This window comes from Thunnus thynnus, chromosome 8 (assembly GCF_963924715.1).
Source record: "Thunnus thynnus chromosome 8, fThuThy2.1, whole genome shotgun sequence".
Lineage (NCBI taxonomy): Eukaryota > Metazoa > Chordata > Actinopteri > Scombriformes > Scombridae > Thunnus > Thunnus thynnus.
In genome coordinates this window covers 19,421,423-19,434,759 of record NC_089524.1, presented here as the reverse complement: position 1 = coordinate 19,434,759, position 13,337 = coordinate 19,421,423, and the positions used below count along the sequence as shown (strand labels likewise).

General features: G+C 41.1%; 1 protein-coding gene across 1 annotated transcript; it reads left to right on the top strand.

Annotated features, from left to right (window-relative positions):
* The first annotated feature begins 102 nt into the window (after positions 1-102).
* On the top strand, positions 103-12,040 carry lhx4 (LIM homeobox 4). The gene is made up of 6 exons (XM_067596986.1): positions 103-747; positions 4,809-4,980; positions 6,627-6,829; positions 7,477-7,631; positions 8,624-8,795; positions 9,619-12,040. Exons 1-6 carry the CDS (start codon positions 669-671, stop codon positions 10,005-10,007), a joined length of 1,170 nt encoding a protein of 389 aa, XP_067453087.1. The 5' UTR covers positions 103-668; the 3' UTR covers positions 10,008-12,040.
* The last annotated feature ends 1,297 nt before the right edge of the window (positions 12,041-13,337 follow it).

The following is a 13,337-nucleotide window of genomic DNA, read 5'->3' as shown; positions in this document are numbered from 1 at the left end:
GTTAAAGAGAATTACTGTCTGGGCTCCTTTCTTCTATAAAGTGCCTTAATTCATAAGAAGGGAAATAAAAGTGAAATGAAACTGTTCCTCATTTTCCTGGCTGGGACCCTCCTCCTCCTCGCTGCTGGCCCTGCTGGCCCGGGGCCCCTCCGGGAGCCACTGCAGTGAGCTATTTATGGTCTCCACAGGAACAAGGTCCCGCCTCTCCGGAGACATTTTCATATACCATGTTAGACGCCTCTCCTCCTCTCCTTTCTTCTCCTCGCTCGTACACCTATGGAGGATGCTTTCCGCCCGCCGGGGCCTCCTCTTCCTGCGCTCCCATTGGCCCCCGTTGAGCCTCTGCCGCGGTGACGTCAGGCCCCGCCGCCCCTGCAGCGCTGAATGGACCGAGCAGCCTGTCTGATCCACTCCAAAACAGCTCGGCACGGCACGGCACGGACATCATCCCCGGGAATAGAGAAAAATAACAGGGATAGAGGCTTGACGGGACAGCGAGAGGGAGATCACACAGAGCGGAGAAAGGGCCGCTTTTTTTGAAGTCTCAACATCACCATTATCCTACTTTTTTTTTTTTTTTTTTTTTTCCTCCAGAAGACAGGACGGGGGAGTGCGCCCACCGTGTTGCGGGTGTATGTGCGTGCGTTTGTCTCCCGGTTTGGATCACGATGATGCAAAGTGCGGCGGTCCTACCGACAGAGAGTCCTGTAAAGAGTTTACCGGAGATTCTCGGAGTGCCACTGCAACGTAAGACATTTTCCTCCCGTTTCTGTCGATTATCAGCCCGGCGAGTGTTAACCTGTGCTGCAGGGTTTTTACTATAAGGAGAAGGAGAGGAAACTCAACCTCTCAGTCTTAGTCTACAGGCCAGTGATGTGTCATGCTGCTTATGTTTCATTGTGCAAAAAAAACAACAACAGAAAAACGTCTTAGATGATACTGTTTCATGGCCTCAAAGCTAAGCAGTGACCAACCCGCATGTCCAATTAATCTTCCTCAGCCTCACAAGGCTAGGCAGGTTTCTGCAGCTGCAACACTTTAGTGCAAAGGATGGCATCTTGGTTATTTGCCCCTATCTTATGGAAAAAGAAAAAAAAAAAGTATTTCTTATTATGATTAAATTCTCTACTTTGGTCTCAAACTTTATCAGCTCCTCTGCATCCTCTGTCAGGTTTACAGTGAGTCTTCCCAGGCAGCTGTTAATTTGTAAACGAGCCTGCATGGTCAAGAGATCAGACGCAGTTGTCATCACCCATCAGACAAATACCCACTGACTTTGATTGACACTCATTACTGGGTCAAATAAACGCCTAATACACTGTTTTTTTTTATTATTTACCTCTCCAAAGAAAGGCCTAGACGCCAGTTTGTGTTTTTATATTTTACAATAAGGGGGGGGATTAAAAGCAGAATGAGTCGTTTAGGTCATTATTTAAAGAGGATAATAACAAATATTTATCACAGTCTTTTTTTTTTTTATCATAATCTTATTCCGTTTTTTACCTTCTAGCATCAAAGGCGAGAGAGAATTACCTTACATCTGTTCGTCCCGTCGTGTTAATCTGTGCCAGGCCTTTTATAATCTGATCGTGCAATCGAGATAGAAGTGCAACTGGATACATTCCTGCTCTGACCTAATTATTTATAGGCGAGTTTTGTCAAAATGTACAGATGGAGCCACGTCTAATAGGCTACCTCTGGAAAAAATAATCCACAGTAAAATGGGACAATACAATGAAATGATAAGACTGCTACTATCAAAACACTGAGAATGAAACGTTTAGTCAACATTTTAAATATGTAGGGAGAATACTGACATGCATTCAGTTTTCAAACAACCAACATATTAATAATAAGACTAGTTTCATTTGCTTTATATTACATTAATTTTAGTATAATATAATTATAGTCCCTCATAGCCTGTTCAGCAAAGTATTTAAACCTGACTAAAGGAACAGAGCCTATATGTGGTCGGCTTATGCTCTTTAATTTTATAAATCGAGGCAGATTAAAAGATTGGATAAGGATCCTGCCACTCAGTCCCCTGCAGCGCCAGCCTTCATCCTGGATTTAAACCTGCATTTTTTTTCTTCCAGGAATAAAAGCAACAAGAGAATTTATCTGGACATTTTTTATCATGGACAGAGTGCTCTGCTGACTCAGAGCAATTACCCCAAAACCTTAACCTGCAGGCTATTAGTCTGGGACATAAAGTGTTTACTTCACGTTTAATTAACACAAATCATTTGACAATTAAAAATAGGAGAGGCTGCCAGACTGCACCACCAGTTTGGCTGTTGAACATCATTTTTTAAAGTAAAAAAAAAAAAAGGGTGTCCACGTGTTTCACTTCCTGCATGTGTGAAATGATGGAGGTGATGAGTGGAGGAGGAGGATAGTGGCAACAAATACCAAGATATGAGGAAGACTTCCTGGACTCACACACACACACACACACACGCACACACACACACACATACACACACACACACACACACACACACAGGAGCTGGACGGTGGACGCTCAGTCGTTGCCAAGATCGTGCTGCTTTCCTTTCAGCACCACTTCTCTCTGCAAAACGATCCCGCTCAGCTTCATCCTCCACTTTTAAATTACTTCTGATTTGTTCTCATTTTTTTTAAAAAAGCCAAGGCACTTATGCAGATTTATTCTAAACAATATCTTTACTTTCCTCTGTTATTGCTCACTACTGTAGTGAAACAAAGCCAGTTCAACCCTACAGTCTTCCAGTCTGTGTGTGTGTGCAGTGTTCGGTGGTTTCAATGCTCCAAGCTGAAGTTAAACGTACTGAATGTTTTCTGCGAGTTACTTTTTCACCTCTTTCAGAAAAACAAAAGCTATTAGAGATATGAATCTGTTATTTTCCACTCAGCTAAGTGGCTCCTTTTATTTTACATTTTCATTTTAGTAATTATGGTTCAAAATCAAAACAATTGCAGATCAAAATAATATCAGAAGAATATTTTCAAGAATTTGCCTTCATGCATTCACAAAAACCTTCATATGTGAAATCCGTGTGCATGAGTGTCCACATTGTGTTCACGCCGCCTGGACCACCGTGTTGCATAACGTGAGAGCTTTGTTTTGCAGACTGTATGAGCTGTGGTGAGATTAAACATAAGGCATCTCGAGCCTTAGACGGTTATTATAAGATGATTTCACGGCCGAGATGTTTCCTCTCGACAGTAAACAGCCCCGCTGCCGCAGCACGGAAACTGTATGTGTGTGTGTGTGTGTGTGTGTGTGTGTGTGTGTGTGTGTGTGTGTGTGTGTGTGTGTGTGTGTTTACTGACGTTTTGCTCTGCATGGCCACTTTTCCTCGACATTGATTTTTCATTATGGGATATCATGTGGATCATGTGTTTGACGAAGAGAAGCCGCGAAAGAAAATGTGGCCATGCGATGCTTTTTACAGAATAATTGAACAAGATTGAAGTAATTGTCGTTGGTTTTAGATGATAGCACGAGACCTTTTTCACAACATCAACCAAGAGTTAAATAGTTTTAATTGAAATGACATATTTGATTCTATAGATTGTATATTCTATTATATTCTGTATTATAAGCGTCAATAAAATAAATAAGTTGCTGTACATAAGTTGTGTATCCTTATATTTATAGACTAAATTTTGTTCGTTTATTAGTTGTCAAGCTTTGAGAGGAAATGCGCGTTGGTTTTGGATATTTAATGAAACAATTCGTTCATTCATTTAATGTTAGTTTTTGAAATCTGATCGATGCCGCTGCAGAATTTGTTAGCCTACTATTTGTTAATCGGAAGGTATTATTAGGCCTATAGATCGATAGATAACCTTTATTTACTAAAGGGGAACCAGTTATGATCATATGGTCCCTGTTTCTGCATGTGCACACGTGGTCTGCTGCTGTTGTTTCCAAAATCGCGGTTGTGTTTTTCACAATCACCAAAAAAAAAAAAGGAAATTTAATCTCGTCTTGACCCTGATTTACATCCAGCAGCAGCCGCCTCGTCTACAAACACCGACGCCAACAAACCAAACACGAAACCGTTCAGAGAGGTAACCAGGATTCAAAAGAGCAGAATTGGGTTCAAAATAATCAAGAAAAAAATCAATATGATTGTCAAAAAAAAGTGTGTGCACTGCTGGAAAGCAGCTCCGAGTTCAGCACCTTGGACAGAGACGCTTACGTTCAAAAAGCGTTTTACATAGAAAACACACGGACATGTTAAACAATGACAAAGAAAATCAAATTTATTAAGCAATTTAAATGGATTAAAAGGTAGAAAAATTAACATTTAAAAAACAAACAGGACATAGATAAAATATAGTCTATAGGAGTGTCAGACATGAACGACTTGACTGATAATAGCTTCAGAAAATACGATTTTTGTATCTTTAAATTTCATTAGGAATGTAATACGGACAATATGAATAAGCCACTTGACGAGTGACGTAGAGAAAAAGTTATATGTGTGATCTGAGATATTATAAATTCCCCAACTGACCTGTAGGCTTGGACATGATGGAGGGAAACCAATCTGTTATTATGTGCGGAGAAAACAACAAAAACCCTTTGAGTGTGATTTAAATTCAACATTTTAACAATTGTAAGCATGTACGTCGTGATTTTTATCTGAGTGTTTTTACGCTTTCCTTAAAATGTTTATTTCTATAAATATCAGAGGATGTTTGCCTCATGGTCAGAGTTTCAGTTTCTCCTCTCTTTATATCAGTCTAATCTCTCGCATCACATCTCGTTGAGTGTGACCTTGTTCTCTTCTGTCCTTGTGCTCTCCCCCTCGCAGAGATCCCTCAGTGTGCAGGTTGTAGTCAGCACATCCTGGACAAGTTCATCCTCAAGGTGCTGGACAGACACTGGCACTCCAAGTGCCTCAAGTGCGCCGACTGTCAGACTCCGCTGGCGGACAAATGTTTCTCCCGGGCAGGAAGCGTCTACTGCAAGGAGGATTTCTTCAAGTTAGTGGCTTTGCTTTCTAGTTTCTTTTGCCTCGATTCTGACCTCGTTTACCAGTTATGTGTTTTCTGAGAAGAACAAGCGACATCTAGGCTATCACCCAGAGAAATGAACATTTTGGTCACTTTAACCAGTAATTGGGTTAGTATGAGAAATAAAGTGACTGATTCTGACGGGGGTAAAGTACTTGAAAATCGTCTTTATTTGACATTTCTAAACCTATACGGCAACTACCTAATTGTTTCGAAGTTTCTATGGCAACTAAACTAGTTAAATCCGGTGTTAACTCGTTTATATCTTATTGTGTTGGATTTTTTTTTAAAGTTGCCTTTTTATTTTTTGGAAAGTCACGCAGTGTAATAATGAAAAAAGATCATTGATTTAGTTGATAAATGGAGAGTTTGAGGCAGTAATTTTCTTAAATTTCTGAAAGAAAATATCAACACGCAGATCTGGCAAATCGATCATCTATTGGTGAATAATATTTGATGAGTATTGTCTGAGCTGAATTAGCTAATTATTATTTTTTCAGTTATAAGTGGGTATCATTATTTGGCTCCAGGCACCATGCTGGATGATGTTTGCTAATTAATCTCAGAATGTGTTGACTGTTCATAATATTTATAATTCATGTACTTCACATTTTCAGTGGCTGTTTTGTCTTACTGATATCATTAGAGAAAGCAAAAAAAATCTAAATAAGTGCTTTCTTTCTTTCTTTCTTTCTTTCTTTCTTTTCTTTCTTTCTTTCTTTCTTTCTTTCTTTCCTTTTCTTTCTTTCTTTCCTTCTTTCCTTCCTTCCCTCAACGATTGGATTTCTGAGGCATTACTGAGGAAAATTGAGTTTGACTTTTATCCAAAACAGGATCAGCAGATCCAGGCTTTTTACTAAATCATGTTTGAAAGGTTTTAATGCTCAGAGCTTGAATGAGACCTAAAGAGCTCTGGAGTCGCACTGAAAGCTAACTGTGTTAGCTGACCCAAGGGACAGCAGGGGGGTGTTTGCATGTTCAAACACACACACACACACACACACACACACATACATGAACATAGAAATACGCAGACACATAGACTCACTGGTGTGTACTTCCCAGCAGTGATTTGGAAGCTTCACCTTGCTCTTTTTTTATTTCCGTGCGTTGGTTGTGTGATTTAAAGCCTCTCCTGAGTCAGTGTTTTATTGGTTCTCCTCAGGGTGTGTTTACTGTGAGCACCCCTCCTCCTCTTTCCTCCTCTCTTTTTCCTCTTTTTTTTTTCTCTTCCTTCTCTTCTTTAGCTCTCAGTCCTTCATCTGCAAACACATAAACATGCAAACATGCACACACACACACTCACACACTGCATTGATCCTCTCCATCCATCAACCTGCGGACAGGTCTATCGTTAACAGAAATGCATTCCAGTGCTGATATTTCCCTCCACAACAGCTGGAGCTTCTATTAATACAGACACTGTGCCATCATTCTTGGCTGCAGTTGAAGAAACACGTAGCTGTCTAGCATGTGAAATTTTAATCTCGGTTGGTCTCACTTTCTCCATCAGCCTGTAAAGTGGATATAAATAGGAGATGGATATCAGTCTATCCTGCTGGTGTTGTGCATTAAATATATCTAACGGCTGCTCTCTTCTTCATCTTTTCCTGCAGGCGTTTTGGAACAAAATGTGCATCATGCCAACAGGGGATTCCTCCGACGCAGGTTGTGCGGAAGGCGCAGGACTTTGTGTATCACCTGCACTGCTTTGCCTGCATCATGTGCAGCAGACAGCTGGCCACCGGGGATGAGTTTTACCTCATGGAGGATGGGAGACTGGTGTGCAAGGTGGATTACGAGACGGCAAAACAAAACGGTAGGTCTGTGAGGACCTAAAATGTAAACAACAGCTGTTATTAAGCTGATATCCAGTCAGATAAAAAGCATTCAGATAAAGAAAATGCAGGTTGAAACTGTACTTTTAACCAGAAAATACAACACACTCATAAAAAGAAGGAATTTTATTTGATTCAGTAATCATGACTCATTATTGTTCATTATATATCAGCATCAGAAAGAGGCGATTGAGCATTGAAATGAGTAGCAAGTAGCTGTAAAATCACTGTGAAAGATATGACAGATCAAGCTAAATGCACTGTGCAGTGCAGTGAAATCACTACTCACTGTGGATATATGTTGTTTGTCGTCTGGGTGTGTATGCTGTCTCTCTCCCTCCCTCTCTTCTGAGATTTCCATGCATCTCTGATTGATTATGTAAAGTGAAGCAATGCTCTTATATGGTGTGGCCCCAATAACTCCGTTCCTCTGGCGCTTGGGCTGGGTAGATTTATGTCCTCTGCTGTAGGAGTGGGACAGATGCACAAGGACAATAATGCACTTCCATACATGACCATTCACTTCATTTAACACACATATACTCCGCACAAGGCAGAGGGCAGTGCCTGTTAACACAGCGTGACAAATGTAAGAAGAAGTCACTCACACTTGTAATGGTGTTTTTAGACGATTCAGAGGCGGGGACCAAGCGACCGAGGACCACCATCACGGCCAAGCAGCTGGAGACCCTCAAAAGTGCCTACAAAAACTCGCCAAAGCCGGCACGCCACGTCAGAGAGCAGCTGTCCTCTGAGACAGGGCTGGACATGAGAGTAGTGCAGGTAGAGGATTCATCTCTTCTCATTCAGATTACTGCATGTCTCCATATTCCAAAAAATGCTCTTTATTATCTCCAGCTTGGTCAATATGCAGCGGATTAGTTTCATTATGACAAAGACACCACTGATTTGAGCATCTTTAGAGTGGCTTTAAACTGCATCACAAATTAGCCCTGAATGAATCTGAGGTCCTCAGGCAGTTTCCTGATGTTGCCCTAATACATATTTCAAATATAGATTAAATATATATTTAAAACAAGCCTTTGTCATCTAGACTTTGGAACAACCTTCCATAGGAGTTCAAGCTGACTAAACTGGACCTCTTGAAACATTTTTATTGACCAACTTGTACCTTCCAACGACCTTGTTCAATTATTTTTGACTTTCTATTTATAAAACGTAAATATTTTTTACCTTGCGTTTATAGCATTTATGTGAATTTACTCATTTATACAATACATATTTATTCATTAACACTTTTTGCAACACAATTTGGAAATGTGTTTTTGATTAGATCAGTTTTATGTTATTGTTATCAACAGGCCTATTTAGTTTGACTTGTCACAGTAGTAAAAGCACCGGTGTAAATAATAAAATAAATGATGGCTGAATTCCATTTAGCTGCTTCAGTTTCAGGGTCCTGGTACAGTCCCTGGTCCTGGTGCATGCTGGCTCACTGTCATACTGTCATGGCTGACTGGGACACTTGAATAGAACTGAGGCATTGTTAATGTTATTAGTAACTTTAATTTTATTGCTTTTTCCCATGTAGTTTGGTAAGCGTACAGGGCACATAGCACAAAATAATACTAAACCTAACCAAAATAATACAGCCCGTACCCACCTACCCCTTATACCCCTTTACAGAGAGAGAGAGCAAATAAATAAATAAAAGAAAAAAACACAAGTGCTTTTTCTACCATGACAAGTCAAAATGCCTATTACTGCAAAAACTATTATTACAATAAATTAATGATAATTATTATCTTTGTCAGGTTTGGTTCCAGAACCGGCGAGCAAAAGAAAAGCGTTTGAAGAAAGACGCAGGTCGACATCGCTGGACTCAGTTTTATAAAAGTGTTAAACGCAGCCGAGGAGGACCCAAGGTGGAGAAAGAAAGCTCAGCTGACGACGCAGGACTCAGTGACAGTGAACTGAGCTTCAGAGGTACCTATTGTCTGCAGCACACATCTATTATTGCTTAAGAGAGAGATTCCTGAAAGGGAATTGTCAGTCATGCTGTCGTACTAATGGGATTAGGGGAGCCTACAAGCTGCTAAATGACACGGTTCTGAGTGCAGCAGCAATTGAATGTGTCTTTGTGGCAATTCATTTGTTTTCTTGCGTTGTTCGATGCATGATGTTGTTCTCAGGCAAATCCAAAATGGCACTCTCATTCCACATTCCCCTCACACCTCCCCGTGGCCACTGACGCATCCTCCTGCCTCGGTTTGTCAAGACAATGGAGCTTATTGGAAAAGAGAGAGGGTCCTTAGCGGGATGCAAAAGACATTTTAGACATCCCTATGTTATTTAATGTTTGCAAACCCCCTGTTTTGGGTAGACATAAAAGTCTTCGAGGCACTTTCAAAAAGAAGGCCGTTTTTTATGAGAAATGAAAACATGGTGACAGAAACTCTATAAAGCATGTGAGGCTTTTAGTCAATTAGAGAGAAAGCGCTCTGGGGCATTGTTGTTATTGAAGCCACCCAGGGGAGGGATTGAGATGGAAACAAATATTTTGTACTGCAGTAACTGCATACATACTCACTTTTACACTGACAAAACTGAACTGCTTATCAGATACTTCAGTGGTTGCTCCACTTACCTCCATGAAATCCTCATAATGTTGCAACAGTAAATCTCGCTCATAAAAGCACTTAACTGTATTGAAATATAACAACGATATAATGTTCGCACAGTTGACAGCGATGTTGACGTGTCAAAGTTTTTACACCCATCATGCTAAGCGATGCTATCTCCTCCTCAGACGACCAGGTGCTGTCAGATCTCGGCCACACCAACGGGCTCTACGGGAGCGTCGGGGACGTGACTAACAGTGCGGTGCTGAACGGCGGCTTCTCCGTAGACGCGGCAGGGCAACCCTACCACGACATCCGAGCAGGAAGTCCCTACGGTCTCCCTCAGTCGCCGTCCTCCATCACCTCCCTGCCCGGCCACACCCCTCTCCTCAACAACCTCGGCTTCAGCATGGACAGTCTGGTGGCGCAAGGGGGGCCGGGCGGGGTGGGGCAGGCTCTGAGGGCCATGGCGGGAGGCCCCACCTCAGACCTCTCCACAGGCAGCAGTACGGGATACCCCGACTTCCCCACCAGCCCCGCCTCCTGGCTGGACGAGATGGACCATTCCCAGTTCTGAGCCTCGCCGACAAATGTGGCGGAGACGACCGCCATGGGGATAAATGGGGACACGACAGAACAGACTCACACAAGGCTTTTTACATTTCTTTCTATCGCCCTGCAAGACTGGTACGTTTTGTGATGTTGGGTGAAGAGGAGAAGGAAGAGGAAGAATTATGACTCTCAGTCCCTCAGCAGTCGTAACTGCGAGGTAACAGCCGGGTCGAGATGCGTAGGCCTAGTCCTAGCAGCGAAGAACACCTCCACACTCAGTGAACTGACTGGACAAAACACCTCTGAATGTTCAATCTCAACAGTGTATCATACAATTTTTGTTATCAACTGACTTGTTCTTTCACTCTCTGAAAAATGAGACTGGATTTCCAATATGTTGGTGGATTATGCTCACGGGGGAGGTAATATTGTCTCGTCCCTTTAAAATTAAACCACACCATCCCTGTCTAACAGCTACAACATTAGGGCTACAATCTACTGTAGATCAAAGTCCCTATAAGACCCAGGAGGCACCTGCATGCTTCTAATTCATAATGTGTAGGGCTGCTGTCTGGCCATATCAAAGCCTTTACATTGGCAATGCACTTTACTCTCCTCTTCTTTTTCTACACATATGGACAGGAATGCAGAGAGAAAGAGAGAAAAAGAGGAGAGACATATGCACAAGGCAAAAACAGTGTTTCATTGGGAGAGAAATTTACAAGAACAGTGGCACAAGTGTGAATTTTGAACCATGCTGACGTTTTTTAATGTATTGCTGAAGCTTACATAACTAAGTTATTAGGAAGTAGATGGCCGTTGGTCTGTCCGTCCGTCCGTCCGTCTGTATGTAGAAGCTGATGTTTCCTCTGTTTGAATGAGGGTGAACACTGTTTGCTACACAGCAGGTCTCTCTTCTATATTTATCGGTGCTTGACTTGTTCTTGTCTGTGTAAAAGCTGTCTGCGCCCGAAGCCGAGAGCAGACATCTGTCAGTGTTAAATTATCTGTTTCCAGACTCACCAGGAATCAAAGCTTTGTGTTGGAGGACAGTCAAGAAGTCCAACTCTTGACCGTTCTAATAATACAGAAAATCAGACATCTTAATTACTCATTTATTCTTTTGAATGCACAGATGTGTAGGAGATATCCCTTTGCAAATATTATTGAGCAAATTAGACGCAAATACAAATTCAAAACACCAACAAGTATTAGCAGGAACAACATTTCTCTTTTTGTTTTCTTCAGTCTTATCCAGGCTTCTCTTGGTAATCTACTCAGTCCAGTTGAGCTCTAGCTTTGCTTGCTATCAACCTACTTACTAACCCCAGATGTGTTGTCAGCCTGTCCTCCAACTGCCTGGCCTCCATGTCAGAGGGATTACCACAGAGTCCCCCCACTATCAGGGCTGATACTCTGGCATCAGTGCTGGCATGACTGCTGGGCTGATTACATTTCGGGCCACCTCAGCTGCATCTTAAAGCCCCCATAACGACTGATTCACAAGAGGAGAACCTCGTTTCTCTTTTTCTTGAAGCGTAAACGTCCTTTGACCTGTAAGAGGAACTAACAGTTTGATTTGACCTGATGTCGGAGGGGAGGTTTGCTTAAAAAAACTCACCAGGATCTTATCTTTACTCCTATTTCTGTTGAAGAAAACAAATCGAATCGTATCTACGTAGTCACCTTTTTTAAAAAATTTGCCAAGTCCTGTTTTTTTTTTTTTTTAAACAGAGCATCCTATTTAAGAGCCAGAAAGCAAACCAACAAACAGAAAGTGACACCATTAAGAAAATCTTGTACAAAAACGCCACCACTACAGTTTTGTTAAGTCTGTGTTGCCTCAGAAGTTTGCATCTTAATTGTTGTAAATTTTGTACAGTTTGAAAACGTGTTGATCGTCTTGTTTCATGAGCGCTATTTATTATTGCCATGTGTCTTTGAAAAAGATGTAAAAGAGAGCACTGAATTTATTCATTTATGCCTTCTGTGTAATGGTATGAACTGTGTACAGTCAAATCTATATGAGGAAAATAAAGCTGAATTGTCTTTGGGTTACCCTCGGGTGCTTTTCTTTGTAAAACGCAGCGCCTGCAGTGATGAATGCCAGAGTTAAGATTTTCAGCTGAACTTTGTTTTCGATATATCAAAAGAAAAATATCTGCTGTAGGTGTTTTTATTATTTTGTCTGATCTAAACGCTCTTTACAGAGAGTTAACCCGCAAATTCATTTACCCATTGAGAGCATTTACCACACACTTAGGCCTCTATTCAATTGTGGAGATCCATTTAGTACCACCAACAGACAGTGGTCAGTCAGTTAACAGTGATTGATGCTGCTTTCCTCTCTCGCTCTCGGGGTGGGGGTGACAAGAAAGATGCATGAAGAGAGAGAGAGAGAAAGAGAAGGGAGAGAAAAAAAATAAAACAAGTGGAGAAACAGCTGCCTCGCTGGCTTCGCTGATCCTCTCAGTGCTAAAGAGACACAGCAGCAGATTGCAGCGCTGCACAGTCAAATCTTTCCTTAATCCCTGTGCTGTTAACTAATTGTAGAGTGCTTTGTGGAATATGGGCAAATAAATATGCTTTGTGGTCAGGCAAAGAGGGAATATATGGCCCATATGCAGGCAGTTATCTTGTTTGTCAATATGTCAAGCTGGTACCTACTATACGCACAGATGTAGTGAAGATTTTAGAGCCACTGATGTTCAGTTTTCCAAAGCGGCTCCATCTCCCAGTAAATGATTTGAGTAATCACAGAAAACATGTTCTGTTAATTTTATCTCCATTAATGAGCTTAAGCCTGTTTCAAAGCCTTACCTCGCTCTTCATATCAAATTCGGATGAAGGATGTATAATTTTTTATTTTATTTAATTTTTTTAAATACAGTCAAATTTAGATTATATTAAGTCTTCACAACTCTAAAAGTCTACAGCCATGCTAACTGCTCTTTGAGGCTGTCTTTAAGTACAGTAGTGCTTTGAACTAAATGCTAATGCCAGCATGCTAACATGCTGATGTTTTGCAAATAGGTTACAATGTTTATGATGCTCACCATCTTAGTTTAATGTTAGTGTGTTAGCATGCTAACATTAATTAGTACTAAACACAAGGTTGAGATTTGTAGTTTTGCAGTTATTTGGTCAAAAAGTACCTGACAAGTTAAAGGTTTTATTTGTTTGGTGGTACTAAATAAAAATTAGTTCCCTTCTAGTCAGTCAACAATGTGTGTCACTTATTACTTCAGTTAAATGTTTGAGCTTCATGGTGCAGAATGATGTATGTGCAGAGTTTGTTTTCACATTCATCTGCTGAAAGTGAAAAGTTTCTGTGTGCTCACCTTAAATCTGACTT